This window comes from Papilio xuthus, unplaced genomic scaffold (genome assembly GCF_000836235.2).
Source record: "Papilio xuthus unplaced genomic scaffold, Pxut_1.1 DF827756.1, whole genome shotgun sequence".
Lineage (NCBI taxonomy): Eukaryota > Metazoa > Arthropoda > Insecta > Lepidoptera > Papilionidae > Papilio > Papilio xuthus.
The window spans coordinates 5,401,301-5,425,795 of NW_013530893.1; the positions used below are offsets into that span (position 1 = coordinate 5,401,301).

Consider the following 24,495-nt stretch of genomic DNA (forward strand, 5'->3'; position numbering starts at 1 on the left):
ATATTAACTATCATGTAGCTTATGTATTCCGGATTATTTGTATATAATTGATTATAACTAAACTTTAGTATACGTAAATAAACAGCGTATTATTGAACGCCATAATTTTTTTTTTTCATGGGAAAAAAACGCAACTCTTATAGGATCACTTTGTTGTCTGTCTGTCAAGACCCTTTTTCTCAAAAACGCGTGAAGGTATCAAGGTGGAATTTATTTGACTTATGCTAACTACGAGACAAGCCGAAGACAGGACGGCGTGGAGGCAGCTGGTCGTCACGGCCGTTGAAGCGTACCAGCACAAACACGACCTTCAGTAATGAAGAATACGAAGAAGAAGAAGAAGAACTAAACCGTTAGATCTATTTAAAATCTTTGTTAAATAGCATTAAAAAAACATAAAAATATCTTATTTCTTACTAATATTATAAAAGAGTAAATTTAGATGGATGGATGGAAGTTTGAAGGTATCTCCAGTATGGATCTCGCTGAAATTTGACATATATGTAGAACATAGTCTGGAAGAACACATAGACTACTTATTAAGTTCCATTAATTCTGTGTGAAATCGCGGGCGACAGCTAGTGTACATTTCCAAGACACACATAGGAATGATTATTGACGTAAAAGATGTCTTTACACATTTTATTCTAAATGCGTGGATTTATCTCATACTAACGGTCGCCGCGACTCCGTCCGCGAGATCCGCTCAGCCGTTTCGGAGATACCTTCAAACAAACATCCATTCATCTAAACATTCGAATTTATATTAGTAAGATAAGTAAGATTATTTTAGTCATCCATCGGCTGTTTTTAATCTATTTATTAATTACTTGCAGTAATTATGTTGATACGTACTGACTAATTAATAGATAGTGATACCAAAAAGGTTGATTAGACAAAAAAAATATGTGTTAGAGTAAGCCTTATGCCTAACGTGACCATTTATTTTTAAAGCAAAAATGGGACATTGGTTTAACTAGGATAATTAAAAGGTAGTCATGACAAACTTTTTCACAACACAACTTTACTTTAAGGTGAGTATGATTACCTGATGATTTTAAGAAAGAATGAAACTCGAAACTCTTACCACATTTCTTATATTCGCTTAATTACTAACGTCGCCTGAACTGAAATTTGAACTGGGTTTTCTATCATATGGGTTGATAGACGATGCAGTCTCACTCGCCAATCGCATCGGTTGACACGACTGTTTAATTTTTTTCGCAGTTTAAAAAACGGGACAATTTGGCGTGCCAGAATTCTTTTGGGACACCGGTACACATAATAAAAAGGGACAGTCCCGTTCAAAATGGTAAGTCTGGTCACGCTACTTATGCCCCTTCTATGTCTACATTAACAATTTGAATCTCTTTGGCACACATTGCATTGTGTGATAAAAATTTATAAATTAGTGTACAAAATGGTAGCATCGAGAGCGGTCGTCTTTTGGTAAGTTTAATTGTGATAAAAATTCGACAACTATTTACGTGAATTACTTAATATTTCGCAATTTATCACTTCTTAATACGCTTGTAGATTTTATTAGAATTTTATTAAATTTTTATACTGTATTGTTTGAATTTTTTAAACTTATATTTACTGTTATATTTTATTATTTTTCAACAATTTAGAGTTCACGAACTTCTATAAAACGTGCCGTAATATTTAGATCTTAATTTATGATGAGTAAAGTTGGATTGTGTGAAAGAGGACATGCGTTAGAAGAGTTTGAATTCAGATATAACGGCTGATAGTTGTATGGAGTAGTACATGCTGTACCTCTTGAAATAAGGGTAGTTTACTGATGAGTGTTCATGAAAATTAATTAAAAACAATTATTATACTTGGCCTTAATAAGTGTAGATAAATATTTAACCAAAATCTGTTATCAGTCCTCCAGAACTTATCAATGTTTTTTTAAACAGGGTTGATTGTGTGGTATGTCGGGGGTTATATATGAAACAACGTACGATAAACAACGAAAAGCAATAAATATAACAAAAATAAACAAGCAATTAACAAAATTGTAGCATCCAATTTATTTGAAAGCCATCGTATTTTTATATAAATAGAATGTTCTTTAATTTTCAGTTCCAAAACGTATTAACAGTCAAAATATGTGCCCAAACATATTGAACTGTCATATCGTATACGTATTAATGATAACAAGATAGAGAATTGTTTCTTATCTATTTTCTATATACCTACTAGCGGACCCGACAGACGTTGTCCTGTCTATTAAAATAAAAAAATTAAAATTCGAATATTATTTAAAATTTGACACTGCGATGGTAGCGCCGTCTGTCGCATCCAATGTAAACAAACATTCAACAACAACATTCCAAAATCAACAACTACTAATAAATTAAAAATTAATTAAAAAAACATTGTCCAGCGGACAAAATTGTGAATCTAAACCATTCCCAGATCCCCTTGAACACACACAATAAATTCCATCCAAATCGGTCCAGTCGTTTGAGAGAAGTTCAGTGACATACACACTCACAGAAGAATTATATATATAAAGATATTTATGTCAACATGCAATATAAATTACTAGGCCTAGAAATTTGAAAATCTTCGTTGAGATTTCTCTTGATATGCAGGCAAAGGCAAACAGTAAAAGGATATTAAAGTTTGCAGGGTGAAGTATTTTCCCTTCTCTTTCTTGGATATGTCCATCTGCAAAAAAATTCTTCCGTTTGGGTAAAAAAATGCATAAATAAATATAATTCAATCCCACTAAGGGAACATACCCATACTACATAACCTATTTTTTTAGTTTTTTCTAAGTTTTTAAAGACTGCATGCATACTTAAATTACTAGTGAATTAAGTATTATGAAAAAGAACAACTAACGACTACGTGACAAAAACCTGAGCACACCCCCGCTCCTGTAACTGACCGTAGTCTTTTAAAGACTGCTAAAGTGGGCACGTGGTATGGGTACGTCCCCTAACCGAGTTGTTATCGATCCTGTAGCTAAGTAAATAATTTGATAATAATATCAAAAAGAATGATAAGGTTTTAAATCATTGCTTAGTTACATAACGTTTTGTGTTATCTGATGTTTACAGTAATTATGTATTACAATATCCTGAATGTATTTACATCGTAAGTTTTTAATCAAGAAGTATTCTGCGGAACTTTTTGGACGACTCTGCAGAACGCCAGGTACTAGCTGGATTGCTAGCGTTCTATAATACTGGGGTTTTCTTTATTCCTCTCACAGCCGCGTTGTTGAATATCCATTGGCGATATTTCCAAACTAATCCAACTTAGCGTATTTTGCAGGCCGGCAACGCATCTACAGTTTCTCTAGTGTTGTAGATGTTCATGGGTGTCGTTGATCACCTCGGTGTTCCCGCCGTTCGTTTGCCCATTTTGTTATAAGGAGCAAACGAGCGGCAGGAACACCATCATCATCGACGCCTGTGTACATCCCAATTCTTATGGAATGAACAAAAAAAAATGAAATAGTAACTAGGATTATAAATGCATAGATAAAAAATCTTATTTTTGGAATAACGACGTAATATATGCAAGACAATCAATTTCCCATATTCAATTCTTTTAAATATTGAATATCTTGTTTTTAAAATCCTTAAGACCTCTAAAGATCTCTGTCGTCCTGAAAAATCTGATCCTGCTAAAGTTTTAATAACATTTTTAAATGGTTCAGTATACACAAGGAACAAACAAACAAACGTTGATTATTATTATTTACGTAAAGAAACTTTTTACAGTACGCTAGCGAGCCTCGTCTGCGGTGAAATCCGCAAGTTCCCTCCCGGCTTCAAATGGGGCGCCGCTACATCTTCTTATCAAATAGAAGGTGGATGGAACGTAAGCGGTTCGTAATTTGCTGTTTATATTATTAAGAACATTTAGTCAAAGCCTTAAGGAATCGACAAACAGAGCACTTTAAGTGATAGACGAACTGCAGTTGACCTTTGATATCATCTAACTTACTATATGACTCCCCTTGGCTTGGAGCCTACCCTAAGTTAGTAACTAGACCATAGTCAATGCTGGCCCAGTGCGCGTTGACTTCACACGTATATTTGAATTTCTTTGTAAATATATCAGGTTACATCACGACTGTCTATGTCTATGACATGTCTTCCTTCATCGTAAGAACGTCGGATAAATCACACAACACATTGGTACACGGCGCGATTCGAACCCAGGAACTGCAGATAACAAGTCAATTGCTTAAGTTCTGTACCACTGACGCTCATATCGTATCTATCCGTGGGATTCTGCTACCAAAATCTTTGACAAAAAAGGGATAACAATATGTTTTTAAGGGCGATTTTGGCCTCACAAACCCACGGTAAGTGCAGTAACCATGACTGGCCAATTGGTAAAACGGTAAATGCATCGGATTTGTCGTAAACCGTATGAAATATTTGACAGAATACTTAAAACGGATTGTCACGTACGCTTTAACGCGGTGAATAATAAAAAAAAAACTAAATCAGATTACAAAAGATCTTTTATCATTGGGTCGGCAGTAATAAAATTTGTTTCGTGCATATGGGAATTGTTGCAGATAAAGGTGAGAACATCTGGGATAGATTTGTACATGATAATCCTGACGCGATTACTGACGGCAGCAATGGGGACGTTGCTTGCGACTCCTACCACAACTGGCAGGAAGATGTCAGGATTTCTGCGGAACTGGGATTGGATTTCTACAGGTGATACAATAGCTAGTAAATTTATTTTTAAATTTTTTGCGCTTCTGGTGACATGCGGTTATTCATGGCTACTGTTTGGCTAATTCTTAGTGGAAAAGTGACCTACAGTGTAAACCATCCATTCTTTTCACAAGAAATCTTACTAATAATGTAAATGAGATTGTTTGAATGTATGGAATCTTTCTAAATCCATCCAGACGGATGGATAGATGTTTGTTTAAAGGTATCTCCAAAAAGTTTCAACGGATCTTGCTGAAATTTGGCATAGAACATAGTCTGGAAGAACACATAACCTAATTACTATAATACGTTTTTTTTAATACCACGCAGACGGAATCGTAGCTGTAGACCAAAAATATTAGTTACTTTGAATTAAAACGATCAGACGTATTTTTGAGGTTTTTTTAAAAGTTAATCTCATGATTTATTCATTAAAATTCAAGTAATTTTAATTAATTGTTAGATGTAGATGTGTTAAAACGTAAATTTAAATAATTACTATTACAAAGATTTAGGAAATATATGGTAATAAATGTTTTGTTTAAAAAAGTTCATATGTATATAAATATGTATTTAGTTAAGTATATAAAAAATAAATTACGTCCCGGTTACTAGGCAGGAGTTTTTGAAGTATGGATGGATGTTTGTAAGAAGGTATATCTTTAAAACAGCTGCATGAATCTTGCTTAATGGCATAGATGTAGAACATAGTCTTTTTTTTATATCAAAAGGTAGCAAACGAGCAATCGGCCACCCGAAATCGCTGAAATAACGAAGTGACCGTTGCCCATAGACATACGCAATCGCATATGCGTTGCCTACCTTTAATCGACGCATGAGAGGATGCACAAAAAGAAAATATTTTCCCTTCCAATGCATCCTCTCATCCGGAAAGTCCACTTCCACTTCCTGTCCTTTCCTTCTAAGACCAAGGGTGAAGAGGGAAAGAGGGCTAAATTAGTCTGGAAGAACACATAAGCTACTAATTAAGTTTTTTTTTATTCCGCGCGGACGGATTCGCGGGCAACTAATATTTATGCTTGTTCTTCAAAATGTATTCAAAAGCTAAAATAAGTTAAGAACCACAATATTTTAAACAACTTCTTATGCTGTTATATTTGGGTAGTAACCAAATATATATGTAATTAGTTTTCCTTTAAATGTACGCTTAGAATTAAATATAGTATAATAATGCCAGATTAGTTACACGTCACGGCTTTCAGACTTTTGTTTAACCTGTCTTCCGTCTATTCGTACGCGCATTAAAAAAACTTAATTAATAGTCTATGTGTTCTTCCAGACTATGTTCTACATCTATGCCAAATTTCAGCGAGATCCATGCAGCTGTTTTGGATATACCTTCTAACAAACATCCATATATCTAAACATTCGCATTTATAATGTTAGTTTAGTTTCATTTAATCCATACTAAAGTATGGATTAAATTAAACTTTAAGAATTTATTAGCTGTTTGATGGGCGTGAAATAAAAAAATAACCTAAAAAATTTGATATCCGTTACAAGCAACGGAAAATATCGTATTCATGAAGTATGACTTTATTTTTCGATATATATTTTTTGGCTAAACAACTTATAAATACGTGATATACTTTTAAGGTTTTAAAATTATAAAGAGGTTTAATTTTTTAAGATAGTTTACTATTTTGGCGATTCGTTGCTCGTTTGCTCACTTCTCCTATAAAAAAAATATGGTCCCGTTCTCGGTTTTTCAGAGATACTTGATTTATTTAGGTTAGCATGCTACAAATTTATTGGGAATTTTTTCTTACTTAAATGGAGCCTAATTTCTCTTAATAATTTAGTAATTAATAACTTTTTTGTCGGTTTGTACCGTTGGCGTTAAAATGTACTACATCAGGTACTTAAAGATAGGCCGTTATCTAATGACCGATAACAACAATTTATATAATAATTTATCTGTTTGCTTTAATTTATCTAAAGATTTAATAGCTAAAAATACAAACAATCAATATTCATCAAAATATAATTTCACATAATTTACAAACGCACCTTTGCTATTTTATTTTGACAGGTTTCCTTAAACAACAACACTTTATCGTTTATTATTTATTATACTGGATTATAGGTAGCTTATATGTTCTTGTAGACTGTGTTTATCTGTACTAAATTCCGGAGGTCCATTAAGACGTTCTGGAGACAACTTGTAACAAAAAGCCATCTCAATATCCACAACTAAAAAATTAGTTAGATTTTAATATTTTAATTTTTGTTTCTTTTGGTGTACAATATGCAACTACATTATTTATTGTAGATTCTCGATGTCATGGCCAAGACTTTTACCAACGGGTACGAGTGAAAGAATAAGTGAAGATGGCAAAGCTTATTACAACAATCTTATCAACGGACTGTTAGAGAAAGGCATACAGCCTGTCGTCACTCTATACCATTGGGACTTGCCACAGAGATTGCAAGATTTGGGTGAGTTAAAAGTAAAATATAATTGACATTGTATATTTTTATAAAGTAACCAATATATTTTTAAACAACATTTTTGTTTGCAATTCTGTAAATACAAATAATTGCTATTTTTTTAACAAAGGGCAACAAGTGCACTTAGTTTTCTTCTCTACTGTTTCATGCTTTTTGAAGATTAATTCTTTATAAATATTTTTGTAGGTGGCTGGGCTAATCCGTACATAGTGGACTGGTTTGCGGACTACGCGAGAATAGCGTATAAACTATTCGGTGATCGTGTGAAGACCTGGGTGACGATAAATGAACCAATTGTTGTATGTGATGTTGCTTATAATACTGGGCAGTTCGCCCCCGGTATCAAGGATCCGGAGTTTGCGAGTTATTTATGCAATAAGAATATTTTATTAGCTCATGCTAAAGCTTGGAGAATATATGATGAAGAGTTCAAGCCTAAATATCATGGTTTGTTTATAGTTTAACTTTTTAGGTTAGGTCAGTTTCGGTCTAGGGACAACCTTAAACGTAAATAGGTCATTGACATCAGACCGACATCGGCTCCGAAATATCAATAATTGTAAAGAATAGACACATTTCAAGAAAGGATATTTTATTACTTTCGCGGTTGTTTGTTCAAGATGTTATTTTGTTACTTTTTACTGCATTTTGTTTCAGTATGTTTTTTTAAACGATATTTTTAGGTTATTTTTTGTCGAAACTAGAATATATCTATATAAATAAAAAAATGTTTTGTAGCGTTTGCTATTACTTTAATTAGTGAGACTTTTGACATTTTTTTGGTGATCTTTAGTAATCTTCTTTCTTGCATTGTCAGGCAAAGCTGGGATTACAAACCAGTTGTTCTGGATAGAGGGCGCTTCCAATGAATATGATGATTTGGCAGAACTAGTAAGGCAATACATGGTGAGATTTCAAAGCTAATTTTCTTAATAAATTATAGTTTGTTAATTAAAAAACTCTGACTCTTCAAAAAAGAAGAAAATTCGAATGATATTTCACGCGTTAAAATCGCAACAGTTATGTAGGCTCTAAGCCGTCACAAATTTATATACTAGCTGTCGCCTAGGGCTCCGTCCGCGCATAATTTAAAAGACAATAAGTAGCCTATGTGTTCTTTCAGACTATGCACCTAAACATCCATTTAAACATCGCATAAGAAGGAAATCCGACACTCTGCCGTTGAACTGGCCCAACACTAGCCTTATTAAAACATCAACGTTTATGTCCCCTCACTAATCATTCTGACACTTGTCTTTGTAATGAAAGCAAGTCATTCGCGCCAAAGGATTCTAATTAATAAAGTCTAAAAATACGAACGAAAAACATTGTCCTCTTTATCAATCAGCATTTTAATATACGTAAATATTTTTACAGGCGGGTATGTACTCCCACGCTATCTATACAAAAGAGGGTGGATGGCCACCACAGATAGAAAAACTAATCGCAGAAAAGAGTAAGAAAGAAGGTCACCAACGTTCTAGACTTCCTCCATTCACTAAAGATGAAATTGAATTTATTAAAGGTATTGTTGTTATTGTTTTTGGTTCAATCTTTATAACTTGTAAAAAAACTTGTTTTTTTCTTTCTAGTTGCTAGACATGTTTACTTAAGTTGGCACGTAGGGCCATAGAGTACTCTTATTTCCAAAGTGCCTACTCAAATTAAATATTTGTTCAATACAGCTCAACTAAGGGAACGTACCCATACTACGTGACATGTTTAGGGGGCGGGGGGGAGCGGAGTCTTTAAAATACTACGATCAGTCACAGGAGTGGGGGGAGGGGGGCTCAGATTTTAGTCACGTAGTCGTTACTTTTATTTTTTCAAAATACATAATTCACTAGTAATTTAAGAATGCATGCAGTCTTATGCTATAAAGAAAAGTATGAGCAAATTTTTTTTTTCAATTTTTGCATGTGAAATTATTTAAAATCATAATTATGAATTATTACGTAAAACCTTAGCAGGGGGTACCTTAGCATTTACTACGAGTGGTCACCGAGGGGTGGGAGGGGTCGAAAAAACTATAAAAATAGGTCACGTAGTATGGGTATGTTCCCTTATGTTATTCGGTTTGTATTCAAAACTGATATATAAACACGGCTAAACACTTACGTGTATTCGTCCGGTGGCAGTACCGACTAGTTTCGAGCCCACTCTGAGCGAGCTCAAGTGAGCGACGGGTCGCGTCCGCGAAATAATATCAGTATCACTCATCCTGATGAAGGGCCCCGATGGGCTCGAAACTAGTCGGTGCTGCCACCGGACGAATATACGTGAGTGTTTAGCCGTGTTTATATATCAATTTAGTATAATGTCTCACGGTTTGTGTTCTTCTATGTACTTAGTAATCAGGTTTTGAACTAGATATAAGTTGTTTACTATTCGATAATATCTCTAGTCGAAACATTTAAATATTTTAATCTACTCTTCCCTTATAATTACAATTAATTTTCATAATTATAGGCAATAAATAATCATTTATTTTTTCTTGCTTGCTAATTATCTATATGTCAAACATGTTTTGATGATGCCGTTATGATTTTTTTTTTTAATTTAAAAAGGGAGTTCCCACCAGCCAATGACTTGGCATAAAAATAACTTCTTTTTTATTCCAAACATGTGGTTCGATTATTTAAAAAAAAAAACGAAGTCGATTTTGACTCTGTTAACTGTACTTTAGAATTTCGAATTAGTTTCTTCCGATTCGATAGAGGAGGGAGGGGGGTGTGTAAACTGACTACAAATTCTTAAATGCACGTATGTATACTTTTAATCGACACACACACACACACACACACACACACACACACACACAGTCTCGTATAGGATACTATTTACAAATCAATTAAAAAAAAGATTAATTAATTTAGATTTTTAATCTATCCTTGTCAGTTATAGATAACTATTATTGTCAGGTACATACGATTTCTACGGTTTTAACTACTATACGTCACGTCAAGTCCGTAAGTCCAGACCCGGGGATGTGATAGGATCTTGGCCTCTTGGCTCTGGAGCTGTGGAACTGGACGCAGCTTTCGAAATACATCCTACTTGGAAGAAAACTGATACATTTTGGTTCTGGGTATGTTTTCATCAATAGATATATTCGGGACAGTCTTTAGACTTAAAAAAACGATTTAAAAAATCAGGTGTTCAAAACATTTTTTCCTACTTTTTAGACAAATTTATATTGCGTAGTATTTTATATATATGTTTTATTTTCTATAGTTTTCGGCCACGACTCCGTCCGTCCGGAATTTAAAAAACAAACTGAATTAGCGTGTTCTTCCAAAGTTCTGGAGATACCTTCTAAAAACATCCATACATCTAAACTATTGCATTTATAATATTAGTAAGATAAAATTAATTTTCTTGACTTTTACAGATTAATGCGCCCGGTTTTAGGAATATGATGAAATGGATAAAGAATAATTACGGCGATATTGAAATACTCGTAACAGAAAATGGACTTGCAATAGGACAAGTTGGTCTGAATGACGTCGACAGAGTTAAATATTATAGAGATCATTTAGAACAGGTATTAGTCAGAAGTGCATCAAGATATTTAAAAAAAACTCCTTGTTTATGATTTATTAACTGTCTCGCTACTCCAACTTCGCGGAATTATAAAAAAAACCTTAATTAGTAGCCTATGTGTACAGCCAGACTATGTTCTATATATGCCAAATTTTGTGGAGATCCGTTAAGCCGTTCTGGAGATACCTTCTAACAAACATCCATCCATCTAACTAAACTTTCGCATTTATAATATTAGTAAAATAAGTTTATACGAATCGATGGATGTTTGTTTGAAGGTATCTCCGGAACGGCTCAACGGACCTTGATGAAATTTGGTATAGATGTTGACGTAGTCTGGAAGAACACATAGACTAATTAAGTTTTTAATTTCGCGAGGACGGAGTTGCAGGCGACAGCTAGTACAGTGTAAAATGCATTTGTAACATCTAGATGTGGCTGACGATCAACGAGGACGGTGTAAACGTGACTGGATACACCGCGTGGTCGCTGATGGATAACTTTGAGTGGACAGACGGATATATGTAAGTAGTCAAAGTATATAAATATTAAGGAGATAGAGAAGAGATAGCAATGTAGGTCCACATACGTTCCAATTATAGGGCGCCCTGGGCGATTTATTTGCGGCCCTTTTTTGTGTGTGTCGGTGAAAATTTTCTAAATTTAGGGTATGTTATAAGGCGCCGCAGCGACCTTTTATTTCCAACACTAACCCCTGTGGCGCCCCTGTACGCCCGGCGCCCTGGGCGGTCGCCCACCTCGACCTACCCTAACACAGTATACAGTACACATCGCAGTACTGCCATTTTTAAAAACACATTTAACCCTTAGTAGCCTAGAGTTTCAATTTTGATACCAATCTTTTAAACCGAATGTTCACATTACTATTAGTTTTTTTTTATAGGTTGGCTGTACCTATTTTACTGTTGTATAATATTCTTTCCAAAGAAATTAAAAAAAAACAAATTTCATTATTGTTTTATTTTATATCAAATAAATCACGTTCGCATGTAAATCAGGCTACTAAGGGTTAACATAGACATATATATGGATAGAAGGGACATAATGAACTAAACCGAACTCACAAAAAGATGTACCATTGGTAAAGAGTCAGTTGTCAAGTTTAAGAGTTATGAAAAAAACAGTACTGAAGATTGTGCTTAAAAAATTTATAACAATGTGCTCCTAATGTCCACTCTATTCTTATTATATTTTAATCTCTCTTAACATTGTATATTAAAACAATTGTAATATTGCATTGTTGTACTGCTTTGTTTTCATAATTGCAAATTATCTCTTATTCCAGTACAAAATTCGGTCTGTATGAAGTAGACTTCACGGATCCAAAGCGACCGCGGACTCCGCGAGCTTCCGCCAAATATTACAAAGATGTAATACGTAGTCATTCGTATGATGTATCTGATAAATATATGAAAGAAGAACTTTAAATTGTTGTTTTATTTATTTGTTGTTTTGGCGCCAATAGCCCAATGGTTAAGGGTACGGATTTCCAATCACGTGATCGAGAGTTCGAATCCCGTCGTTCGTTTGTCGTAAACTATATCCTAACATAAGCATAGAGCTTACTTGATTAATTTCAGACTGAAATCTTTCACTTTTCTAAATTTCATCCAGATTTTTCAACAACGAACAATATGGTATAATGGTAACTAATGTCCATAAATACATCCATCCATTCAAATATTCGTATTAATAATAACGATACTGGATTTTGCACGCGACTTCCTCCGCGTGGAAGTTGAGCTAGGAAAATTAATAATGAGCCTACGTGTTCATCCAGATTGTGTTCTACATTTGTGTCAAATTTCATCAAGATCCGTTAAGTCACTTTAGAAATATTTAGGAAAGGAATACCAGTATAATGAAAAAAATCCTAAATTTTGGGAAAATGTAGTGGATAAAAATTAAAAATAAATATAATAACAAACAATAAACATAAGAGAAGAATTTGTATTCGATTTACTTTTATTTAAATATATTAAATTTGCCAGAAAAAGGCTTACAGTTTGACACGTCTCACTTTTGTGGTCTTTCCTCTAGACTAAGTATTATTCGATAAGTCACGTCATCATCATCATCATCACTCACAGCTCACTATACGTCCCCACCGAGGGGCTCGGAGCCTACCCTAAGTTAAGAGTGATTAGGCCATAGTCAACCACGCTGGCCAAGTGCAGGTTGGTTGACTTCACACATATCTTCGAATTTCTTCTCAGATATGTGCAGGTTGCATCACGATGTTTACCTTCACCGTAAGAACGTCGAATATATGTAAATCGGAAATCGAAAAACACATTGGTACATGGCGGGATTCGAACCCAGGACCTGCAGATTGAGCCACGACGCTATCAAATTGAAATTACCGTCGACAAATTATATATTTATTCAAACTTCGAGTTTCGAACACAGATAATGCTACCGACAAACCATAATGGCAAAAAATCAAACATACATTAAATGCCACGCTTTATATCCTGTCCATTAGTATATAAATGTGAGTTATTAAACACATGTCAATCATAGACAGTTTTTTTTTTATCTAGCAAAGAGTTTATAGTTGACGAGAGACTGGTCTTTTTTGCTGTTGTTCGGGTACTTTTGTTGAATGTTGGCAACCCTAAGTGCGCTTGGAAAAAACAATAAATTCACACAAAATGAATTGTAACAATAACTAATCGGACAATTTTTTATGTTTGAAAATATTCTATAAAATTAAGTGTTTTGTAATTTTTTTTTATATTATTAGGTGGCAAACGAGCATACGGCCAGAAATCGCTGAAATAGCGAATCGAAGATTACAGATTCGTTGCCTACCTTTGATCGAGAGAGGAAGGGATGCACAGAAAGAGAATATTTTCCCTTCCTATGCATCCGGAAAATCCACCTTTACTTGCCATTCTTTCCTTATAAGAGAAAGGGTGAGAAGGGAAAGAGGACTAAAATAAGGCCTCCGGGACGCACACTCTGATGAGTTTTTTAGGCCTTCGACTGATGTCGAAACGCGGAATTGCTTCCACTTCACGCCTGTCTTCTGTGGTATCCCGGGCGAACCTGGCCAATTTGTGCAAAGATATTAAAGTGGGCCTACTACTGTAATTAAGTATCTTTTTTGTTTTTTGTACCTGTTCTTTTGATGTAATAATTACGATGGGAATTAATGTTACAAAAGACTTATTTATTATTAAAAAATATATTCACAGATAAAAAATGTAATTAGTTAACATGATCATAAAGATAAATAGATAAGAATACAGCATGTCCGAAAAGACGTGGAGTACCATAGATTCTTTGTTCGAAAATATGAACTGTCCCTCTCTGTCACTTAGAAAAAAAAAAGAGACAACTAATGCTAACATGTGTTGCGTCAGTAAAAAAATTATACATTAAGTGTAAAAAAAGTTAATTAAGATATTTTATTTAATACTAACGGTTGCCTGTGACTTCATCAGCGCATTAAATTAAAAAAAAATAGCTTAAGTTACTCCCCTACAACTAGGCTACTTTCCAGTAAAAGCCCCGTCAAAATTGGTTGTGTCGTTTCGTCGGTTGTAAAATATCTTATAGTACCCATTTCTTCGATTAATTTTATTATTTACAAGATCGATTCTCGATAGTTAACAGTTATTCGTTGTGCGCGACGATTCGAAACTATGGCAACCATTTAGTACGACATTAATCCTCATACAAAATAATTCGATATTTTATAGGCGTTACTTGTCAAACTAATCTATCTTAAATAGAAACACTATAAACTTACACTCGTAACTTTGAGCACGTGATTCGAAACTTCCTGCAGCTTTCAGTCGTTGGGTTTTTTTAAACTCCTGATTGACCGTTTTTATGTCCAATTGATTTATCGCGGAACGAGTTTTCGACGTAATAACAAACATTTAGTTGAGCATTCAGTAATTGAAGAGATGTGGCTGAAAGCAGTAGCTTTGAGGTATGTTTTTTTTTAATCAAACTTCTTATTGTCGAAAAATATTATTCATTTATAAATACTAGTAACAATTTTACTTTCTGTACAAAATTTTACAATAAGAAAGGAAAAAACGTAACTTTATTTTTTATCTGTTTGCTATTTTTTTTTATAAAAATGTATTTTGCTTATTATATTCAGCCAGTTGCAATTAGAAAAAGAATAATACCTTAAATTCAAACAAATATTTAAGTGTTTTGTTTCTTTTAGTCGTTATTTCAATGAATACATTCCCTTCCATGTTCACTAATTTTTTTTTCAAATATCTAGGTCAGTTTTCTTAACCTTTATACATTTTTCGATGCGTCAAACATTAACGATTGCATTGTAAAATGCTGACAACCAAAAACACAGAACTGCATTAAATAAGATTTAATTAAAAAGAAACATAATAATAAGGAAATTGTGTTTTTCTCAACTCGTATTAAATTTATTTTGCTTTTGAAATAGTATGGATTTTACTTTAGTTGATATGACGTACTTTTGTTGTTAAACTAATCTATTTTTAGGTTTGTCTTACCTATTTTTTTTCAATACTAGCTGTGCCCGCGTATTTGTCCGCGTGAAATTCTATCTTTGGGTAGAATATTAATTATTTAGTCTACTTATATTAACACTTTTAGGACAACAATAAAATATATTAAACTCGCAAAACATTCATAGAAATTTCACATATTATAATACTTTCTCAAACTTTCAACCCCTATTCCTTCTTTTTATTTTGCACCCTTGAGCGTACTATCTTCTATCACATATTCTAATACATTCTTTCATCCCCTATTGTTATTTTGCACCCTTGAGAGTAAAATTTTTACTTTTATTAAATGTCATACTTATTTATATCAAACTAGCTGTCGCCCGTGACTCTGTCCGCGTGGATATATAAAAAAAAATAATTAGTGTAGCCTATGTGTCCTTTCAGACTATATTCTATACGTATGCCAAATTTAATCGAGATCCGTTCAGCCGTTGTAGAAATATCTTCAAACGCCCATCCATCCGTCCACATCACATCCATCTAAAGCTCTTCAAGGCATAAATTCGAAAAAAAAAATAATTTTAAATACTATCTTATGTCCGTCTCCTTGCTCTAAGCCACCTCCTCACCAATTTTCAGGCATATCGGTGAAGCCGTTCTTGAGTTATAAATAGTGTAACTAACACGACTTTCTTTTATATATATAGATTAACAGCCTAAAAAGTTTCAAGCTTCTATCCATAAAAATAACGATACTTCCATATAAATTTCCAACCCCCTTTACAACCTCTACAACCCCTTTTTCGCGTTAAAAAGCCTATGCCCTCTCTCAGTCTCTAGGCTATCTGTGTACCAAATTACATTTAAATCGGTCCAGTAGTTTTAGCGTGAAAGGACAGACAGACAAACAAATGTTACTTTCGCATTTATAATATTAGTAAGGGTTTCTTCAGGATACGTGATTAGTGCACAAATAAAAATAAAAGTGTGAGGTATCCTTCGCGTATTTAGAATGACTGTCGCCCGCGCAGAACTCCGTCCACGCAGAATTACAAAAATTAATCGGTACATATTTTTTCCTTGTTAACAGTATTTATCTTTGGATTTCGTTATTTGACAAGATCAGCATATCGGAAGCCATCGCATAATCTATACTATTAAAGCGTAAACACACATTTTTTTTGTCACTCTGAATCTTCGCAATCACGACGTATTTTTCAATAAATATTTTTGTAATAAAAAGCACATTACTTACGACACGCTATAGGTCATATATTTTCACGCCATGAAACTTAAGGGATGAGTAAAATGAAAAAAAAAATGCGATAAAACGACAAAAATTTAAAGTCAACAGCAGCAAAAATATGGTTGCCATGGTAACGGCAATTCTTAGCAAAGGCGATGGCCCTTGTCATTTAAGCATTTTAATTTTTATATGTATTTGCAATTGAAAGCTAAATTGCAATAAAACAACTGAGAAAGCTGAGATTAAGCTAGATGTATGGTTTCTGAGTCCGAAATCTCTGTATGAAACATATCGTCGTCCCTGTCATTAACTTTGACAAAACAGAGATAACAATATGTTTTAAACAGAGATTTCAGTCTTAGCCACCCACAATTTTTTTTTACTAATTAAAGGATTAATATTTAATCGTTGTTATAGTGTGCTTGTATGCGCGGTGGCAGCATACAACTCTAGAAGGTTTCCACCTGGTTTTAAATTCGGAGCCGCGACTTCTTCATATCAAATCGAAGGCGCTTGGAATGTAAGCGGTAAGTTGTTATCGTAGCTCTTTGACTATTATTAACAATAGAATTAAAGTGCTATGGCTCTTGTACTATTTTTGACTTAATTTATAGTCTCTATTTAAAGCACTTGACAACGAATGTTTGCGACTATTGCCTTTGTCTCTGCATCGTTAATTATGTCAAAATTAGTATGAGATTTTTGGTATTCTTTACACCCTATTCTCTTTCTGTGGATTAAAAGCAATAAACACATGTATTTGCGTATGTCTATGGGCAACGGTCGCTTCGCTATTTCAGCAATGTTAGGTTAGGTCCGCTTGTTTGTCGTCTATATTAAAAAAAGTTTTCAAACAAAATTTCAAGATAAATGTATAATACATATGTCAATCTGAAATAGAAAAACACATTGGTACATGGTGCGATTCGAACCCAGGACCTGCAGATTGCAAGTCAAGTGCTTGACCCCTGAGCCACTGAAACCTCTGAATGACGCTTTATCCAACCTGATGCAACCTGCACATATCTGAGAATAAATTCAAAGATATGTGTGAAGTCAACCAACCCGCACTTGGCCAGCGCAGTTGACTATGGCCTAGCCATCTCTAACTTAGAGTAGTCTCCGAGCCCCTCGGTGGGAACATATAGCGAGCTGGTGATGAAAGATAGTACGCGCTAGGAAATGCCTATTCTATCTACTCTTGAAGGCTCCTTTGTTCCAATGGTTAACGTGTGTAACAGACTTTACATAATTGTTTGTAATTCAATAGTTTGTTTGTCACGAAAGAAAACATCAAGATTTACGTGCAAACAAACGAGTTATTTATTATTCTGTACATAATAAATAACGGTTGTAAAAGTTAATAACTATTTGCAAACGAAACGCGTGCCTTTTAAAACCTACTATAAATCAAGAACATCGTTAAGTGACTAGCATCGCAGTATACCAATGAAGTGAAAAAAGTTTTCAGTGCCAAAGCACTACATAAATATGTCATCCTTGTTAATTATATTGAGGAAACTGAGATAGCATGATACGTGTTTTGGCAAAACAGATACAGTCAGCTACATAAATATGTACACATTTTAAAGATTCATAAACTTGTGTACGCTTTAAAATTTTAAATATGTATACGAATCGGTTCGTATACTTCCATCTATGAATACATGTTCTTGATACTTGCATAAGTATTATTGAAACCAACGACCTATGCATGTTACTTCTTATTATCTTACTAACCGTCTCGACTCTCCGTAAGGAAGGTATATTGATGCTTAGTTTACGCTTGTACAGTCAGTTGCATAAATTTATATATTGCCAGCGTCTCCACCTCGCGGAATTAAAAACAAACCATAATTAGTAGCCTACGTTGTCTTCCAGACTATGTTCTAAATTTATGCCAAATTTTAACGAGATTTATGCATCCGTTCAGAAGATTCTTTCAAACAAACCATTCTCTATCCCCATCCATCTAAACATTCGCACTTATATTAGTATGATAGTAAGATTAGTAAGATGTAATTTATCAATATAAACTTCGATCCTCTTTACTATCTTCTTTACTATCTATTTCTTCTTATTCTATCTTCTTTACTTTATCTTACGAAATGTGTCTAAGAAGAAGTCATCCAATTGTATATTTATTTTCAGATAAAAGCGAAAGCATTTGGGATAGATTGACCCATTCAAAGCCAAGTATCATAACAAATGGAGCAACTGGAGATGTCGCCTGCAACTCTTACTACAATTGGGAAGATGATATAAATATCGCTGCAGAACTTGGCTTACATTTCTATAGGTCAGTGGAAATGAATTTTAAAAATCTACTAAACCTTTAGTCCGTTTAAAAAATTATAAAAAAAGGGGTACAAAAGCAAACATTAAGATAAAAAAAAAATCAAAACCACAGCACCAGCTACACGGTAATACATGTAAATACGGATGAATTAATAACCTCCTTCTTTTTGAATTCGCATAAAAACAAAGAAAACGGACTAACTTTTTTTTTTAAATATTAGTAGATTTTTTTGGAAATTTACTAATATTTCTTTTACCATTCCAACTAAGCTCTAGGATTGTGCTAGGATATGGTCGAATGGCGGGATTCGAACCCCCGACCTCGTGATCGGAAATCCGTATCCTTAACCATTAGGCTATTCACGCTTTTGCTAACTCATTCTCTATAAAACGAATCCGTGTCATATTCAGAGGAAATATACGAATTAATTACAATTTTGTCAAGGTGAAGGTTCGACCGACCCGATCTTGACCGCATTATGCGTAATAATTGCAACATCAGAAAATTTAATATCACTCTGTGACAAAATCCTCGTCAATATGCTGTTTAAGCTACTAGGAAAGGGCATAAAAATATTTAAAAAATATCCGCAAATCATCACTGAAGCAATTCGCTTATAAATTAACGGATAAATACGGTCTCCGTCCGTGGGAATATACAACATATATTAGTTATTACCGGTCGCCCGCCATTCCGTCCGCGCGAATTTAAAAATAACTTAATAGCCTATGTGTTCTTCCCCCTTCCCTCAGTGAGGCTCGGAGTAGTATAGTAAGCTGTGATGAAAAGATTAATATGTCATAACTTCCGCAGATTTTCTTTGTCATGGCCCCGGCTGTTGCCAACCAGTTTTATTGATAAGATCAGTGCAGAAGCAATAAATTACTATAATAAGTTGATTGACGGCTTAATCAAAAGGGGCATTGAACCCGTGGTGACGTTATACCACTGGGATTTGCCACAGAGAATACAAGATTTAGGTAATAATTTATCGATTTTAAATAAATGTATTATGTGAAAACATTATATTTTATTTGGTATAATTATGTTTATTTTTATCATTAAGTAAGATTGAATTTAATTTATAATACTTTTTTTAATTAAATAGCAATTTATATATTACTAATATTTGCTCAGACAAAACTGACAGGCGTTATGAATTTTCTTTTACTTTCAGGTGGATGGGCAAATCCGTACATTGCAGATTGGTTTGCGGATTACGCTAGAGTTGCTTACAGGTTATTCGGGGATCGTGTAAAGATCTGGATAACGGTGAACGAACCCGTGGTAGCGTGTGATATAGCTTATAACACTGGATTCTTTGCTCCTGGCATAAAAAGTCCTGAATTCGGCAATTATCTTTGCGGTAAAAATATGTTGTTGGCACACGCTAAAGCATGGAGGATTTATGATGAAGAGTTTAGATCTAAATATCACGGTAAGGTGTATTAATATTTGACAGTTTAGTTTCATCTTATTTTATTTTTAAAAAGTGAATTATTAAGCTGATATAAAAACGGCTAAACACTCGATGGTACTGGTATTATTTCGCGGACGCGGCCCGTCGCTCACATCCTGTTTCTTCATCTTCAAGCTTCATCCTAATGAAAGGCCCCCGATGGGCCCGAAACTAGTCGGTGCCGCCACCGGACGAATATACGTGAGTGTTTAGCCGTTTTTATATCAGTTTAGTATAATGTCTCACGAAAGTTTGAATAATTTAATAAGTGAATTATTGTTTCAGGAAAAGTTGGTTTAACAAATCAAATCTTTTGGCACATACCAGAGAGTGATGAAGATGAAGAATTAACAGAAATGGTTAGACAGTATATGGTAAGTCTTTGTTTATTACTAGCTGTTGCCCGCGACTACGTCCGCGAGGAAGTAAAACAAAATTTATTAAATAGCTTACGTATTCTGCAGACCATGTTCTACATCTGTGCCAATTTTCAGCAAGATCCGTGCAGCTGTTCTGGAGATACATTCAAACAAACATCCATTTAAACATTCGCATTTATAATATTAGTAAGATTAAACATTTTAGTTTAGTTTACGCCTGTGCAGGGCTATTTCGCGTGGAGAAAAGAATACTACGACCTGCTGAAATGCAAAATTTATGCTCAGTGTAAAATTACAAGACACCATAAAGTTTCAATGCCACTATAAATCTTTACCTCATATCTGACATTTGTACTTGATAAAATATTGTTATCCCTTTCATTCTTATTGACAAAATGGAGACGACAATATTTATACGATAACACGGAAGTTTAACGAAAACCATAGATACATCAACATATTGTTAGGAAGAAAATCCGACACTGTTCCGGTGTACTGGTGCAACACTAGCCTTACTAAAATGTCGACGTTTATGTCCCCTCACTATTCATTCTGACACTGAACTTTGTAACGAAAGCACGTCATTCGCGCCAAAGGATTCTAATTAATAATGATTAAAAATAGACACTTTTAATATCTCGAATTTATTAGTATTATTATCTGTCAGTTAACTATTGCCTTTTGTTTTTAGACTGGAATGTATTCCCATCCTATATTTAGTAAAGATGGCGGCTGGCCTCCGGAAATAGAGAGGATAATAGCAGAGAATAGCAAGAAGCAAGGATTCTCACGTTCAAGATTGCCGCCCTTCACCAAGGAAGAAATAGATCTCATCAAAGGTATAATGGAATATGTTACAACTCAAAATTTCCTATTTTAGACCTTTTCAAATTGCTACTTTTGATGAACATAACTGCTACATAACTGTTTCAACTTTTGTACAAGTTAAATGGGATATTTACCAACTTGTTTTTTTTTAAATATTATAAGGTCGCAAACGAACACGCGGCGAAGCGAACGCTACCCATTGACATCCCTAATTACAGATGCGTTGGCTACCTTTAATCAACGTAAGAGAGGACGCACAGAAAGACAATATTTCCTTTTCCTAAGTGTCTCCTCCGTCAAATCCACTTCCCTTTCCCATCATTTTCTTATAAGAAAAGGATGGGAGTAAAAGAGGACTACATACAACAGATGTTGTTATGTAATTTATTATATTTTTAACTTGTTTCTCTGTGTATTTAATTTTACTTATAACATAGGTACTTGTGATTATTACGGTATGAACTACTATACGTCAAGAACTGTGCGAAAGGCGAGAGATGGCGAGAGTATCGGCAGTTGGCCGCTGCAAGATGGCGCTGTTGATCTCGGCGCTGTCATGAGTGTCAAACCTGATTGGAAGAAGGCGGCCTCTATGTGGTTATGGGTATTTAATCGCAAAATATACATAAAAGAGAATCTAACACGAATTTTTAAAAAAAACTTAATTAGTAGCCTATGTGTTCTTTTATATTATGTTCTACATCTGTGCCAAATTTCATCAAGATACGTTCAGCCGTTCTGGAGATACCTTGAAACAAACATCCATCCATCCATCCATCTAAACATTTGCGTTTCTAATATTAGTAAGTTATATGTTTTAGACCGGCAGTGTCGAATTTTCTTCCTAACATTAGTAAGAAAGTAAGAATTAATTTAGACTTGCGTTATTAGGGTTTTGACACATTTACTGTTGCCGACTCTCCCGACTTAGTTGTGCGAAAAAATTGTTTATTTTTAAATTAATAAAAGATTTTTTTACAGTCGTACGCTCCAGGACTACGTCATAAGTTGGTCTGGTTGAAGAAGACATACGGCGACGTCGAGATCTTGATACTTGAGAACGGAGTATCTTCCTTTAGCGGCCAATTAGACGACGACTTTAGAGTCAAATATTACAAAGATCATTTGGAACAGGTCAGTATACTCTTTATTTTTTTTTATCTACACCTTGTATACTCTTTATTTTTTTATCTACACCTTGTATACTCTTTATTTTCTAGCAGACATGTTAAATAGCTTAACAATAATTTAAAAAGTTAGAAAATAAATAAATAATGTCCATATTCACATATGGATAGTCCGGTTTCATTGACAGTGCGAAACGTGCCACGACCACGAATAATTTGACTAATATTATAAATGTGAAAGAACGGCTGTATGGATCTTGTTGAAATTTGGCATAGATGTAAAACATAGTCTGGAAGAACACATAGTATATATGTATATACTCAATAATTTTTATTTTTAATAATTGGCGGATAAAGACGCGTATAAAAGCACGCGACAAAGACTCCGTCCGCGCGATATTAAATAAAGTAGCTTATGTATTCTTCCAGACTATGTTCTATATCTATTCCGAATTTCATACTTTCAAACAAACATCCAAACATTCGCATTTATAACATTAGTAAGATCAGTACCACTCACTAGTCGGTGCCAACATAACATAAATGATTTTTTTTTTCAGCTATGGTTGGCAATAACTGAGGACAAAGTTAATGTGACTGCTTATACCGCTTGGACAATGATAGACAACTTCGAATGGGGCGACGGATACAAGTATGGATATTGATTTTATAACCATCATCAGCAAAAGGGCTCGGAGTCAACCCTAAGTTCGGTGTGACTAGTCAACACTGACCCAGTGCGGGTTGACTTCACTGCAGCAGCACGATGTTTTCCTACACCGTAAGAACGTCGGATAAATGTACATATATAAATCTGAAATCAGAAATCGAAAAACACATTGGTACATGGCGGGATTCGAACCCAGGACCTGCAGATTGCAAGTCAAGTGTTTGACCTGAGCCACCGACGCTCCAATTGAGTTTATAATACTGCAGATTGAATAAATTCATTTGACATTAATCGTGGGTTTTTAACAACACAGAGGTATTTTTTTTAATATGATAAGGTGGCCATTGAGCGAGCGGCCACTATGTTTTAAACTGGGACTTTGGTGTCAGAAGACCACGATAAGTGACTTTTTAAAGTGCTTAATGTTTACAATGATGTCAAATGACCACAAAAATCTGTATTCATAATTTGTTAATTCGCGAAAAGTTATGAAAATTCAAAAAAACAACAAAAATATATTAAAAACAAAATTAAAATCTTGTAAGGCGTTTTACTGTTATTTATTTTACTTCAAATAATTACGTTTCCAAATTAAAATCATCTTTGGTAAACGAAAATTATAAATTTAGTTATACTAATCTTGACTGTAGTGAATGCATAAACGTAGTGTTGTTTGTCTCGAGTGTACATGCCGGAGAGAGGGGACGTCAGTCGATGTCAGACCTTTGGACCGGCAACACGTGTCGGTACGTGAACGAGCCAAATATAACGCAACAAATGCTTTGACTATGTATCAAAATAATCTTTATTGTTCGAAAATCGAATTCATTTAATGTATTTTTTTATTTCAGTGTCAAATTCGGCTTGTACAATGTTGACGTGACAGATCCAAAACGCACTCGAACACCTCGTGCCTCAGCGAAATACTATGCTAAAGTGATCACAAGTCATTCCTTGGATATTGATAAATACAATGCGAAGGCTGAACTGTATTCCACTGTTTTGTTTTATCTGCCGTTGCCTATAATCCTTGTAGCGATCGCCGCCATGATGTTTTCATATCCAAAATGGCGGACATCAAAATCATTTGTAGCGAGACATCGGAAATTATTAAATGTACCGGATATGTTTTAGTTGAGATTTTTGTTTTTAGTACCTTACTTATTTATTTAATTAATTATTATTGGTCTTATAATAAGTATACAAAACATAATATTTCACTTACTTTATGTTAATTTTCGCATTTTCATAGACTAGTCGCGCGTGATAACGTCCGCGCGGAATTAAAAA

At 34.3% G+C, this 24,495-nt stretch overlaps 2 protein-coding genes across 3 annotated transcripts; both read left to right on the forward strand.

Annotated features, from left to right (window-relative positions):
• The first annotated feature begins 1,342 nt into the window (after positions 1-1,342).
• On the forward strand, positions 1,343-12,167 carry LOC106116436 (myrosinase 1). The gene is made up of 11 exons (XM_013310278.1): positions 1,343-1,449; positions 3,747-3,853; positions 4,556-4,703; positions 6,997-7,163; positions 7,362-7,622; positions 7,993-8,081; positions 8,553-8,700; positions 10,097-10,263; positions 10,567-10,719; positions 11,151-11,242; positions 12,025-12,167. The coding sequence occupies exons 1-11, from the start codon at positions 1,421-1,423 to the stop codon at positions 12,164-12,166; spliced, it is 1,503 nt and encodes a 500-aa protein (XP_013165732.1). The 5' UTR covers positions 1,343-1,420; the 3' UTR covers position 12,167.
• Positions 12,168-14,571: 2,404 nt separating this feature from the next.
• On the forward strand, positions 14,572-24,345 carry LOC106116154 (myrosinase 1-like). Of its 2 annotated transcripts, none has more exons than XM_013309899.1 (11): positions 14,572-14,682; positions 16,860-16,969; positions 18,594-18,741; positions 19,555-19,721; positions 19,919-20,179; positions 20,486-20,559; positions 21,272-21,419; positions 21,846-22,012; positions 22,390-22,542; positions 23,096-23,187; positions 24,057-24,345. In XM_013309899.1, the coding sequence occupies exons 1-11, from the start codon at positions 14,657-14,659 to the stop codon at positions 24,337-24,339; spliced, it is 1,629 nt and encodes a 542-aa protein (XP_013165353.1). In that variant the 5' UTR covers positions 14,572-14,656; the 3' UTR covers positions 24,340-24,345. The 2 variants fall into 2 exon arrangements, with proteins under 2 accessions (XP_013165353.1, XP_013165352.1); XM_013309898.1 differs by having other exon boundaries at positions 14,575-14,682; positions 20,486-20,574.
• Positions 24,346-24,495: the final 150 nt, after the last annotated feature.

What these genes read in the sequence shown, in the direction of transcription:
- LOC106116154 (XM_013309898.1), top strand. Translation starts at nt 14,657, where the DNA reads ATGTGGCTGAAAGCAGTAGCTTTGAG. An exon ending in GTTTAGATCTAAATATCACG is followed by an intron (nt 20,180 to 20,485) that starts GTAAGGTGTATT and finishes TTATTGTTTCAG; the next exon opens with GAAAAGTTGGTTTAACAAAT. An exon ending in GAATGGGGCGACGGATACAA is followed by an intron (nt 23,188 to 24,056) that starts GTATGGATATTG and finishes TTTTTATTTCAG; the next exon opens with TGTCAAATTCGGCTTGTACA.
- LOC106116436 (XM_013310278.1), top strand. Translation starts at nt 1,421, where the DNA reads ATGGTAGCATCGAGAGCGGTCGTCTTTTG. An exon ending in ACAGAGATTGCAAGATTTGG is followed by an intron (nt 7,164 to 7,361) that starts GTGAGTTAAAAG and finishes ATATTTTTGTAG; the next exon opens with GTGGCTGGGCTAATCCGTAC. An exon ending in GAGTGGACAGACGGATATAT is followed by an intron (nt 11,243 to 12,024) that starts GTAAGTAGTCAA and finishes CTCTTATTCCAG; the next exon opens with TACAAAATTCGGTCTGTATG.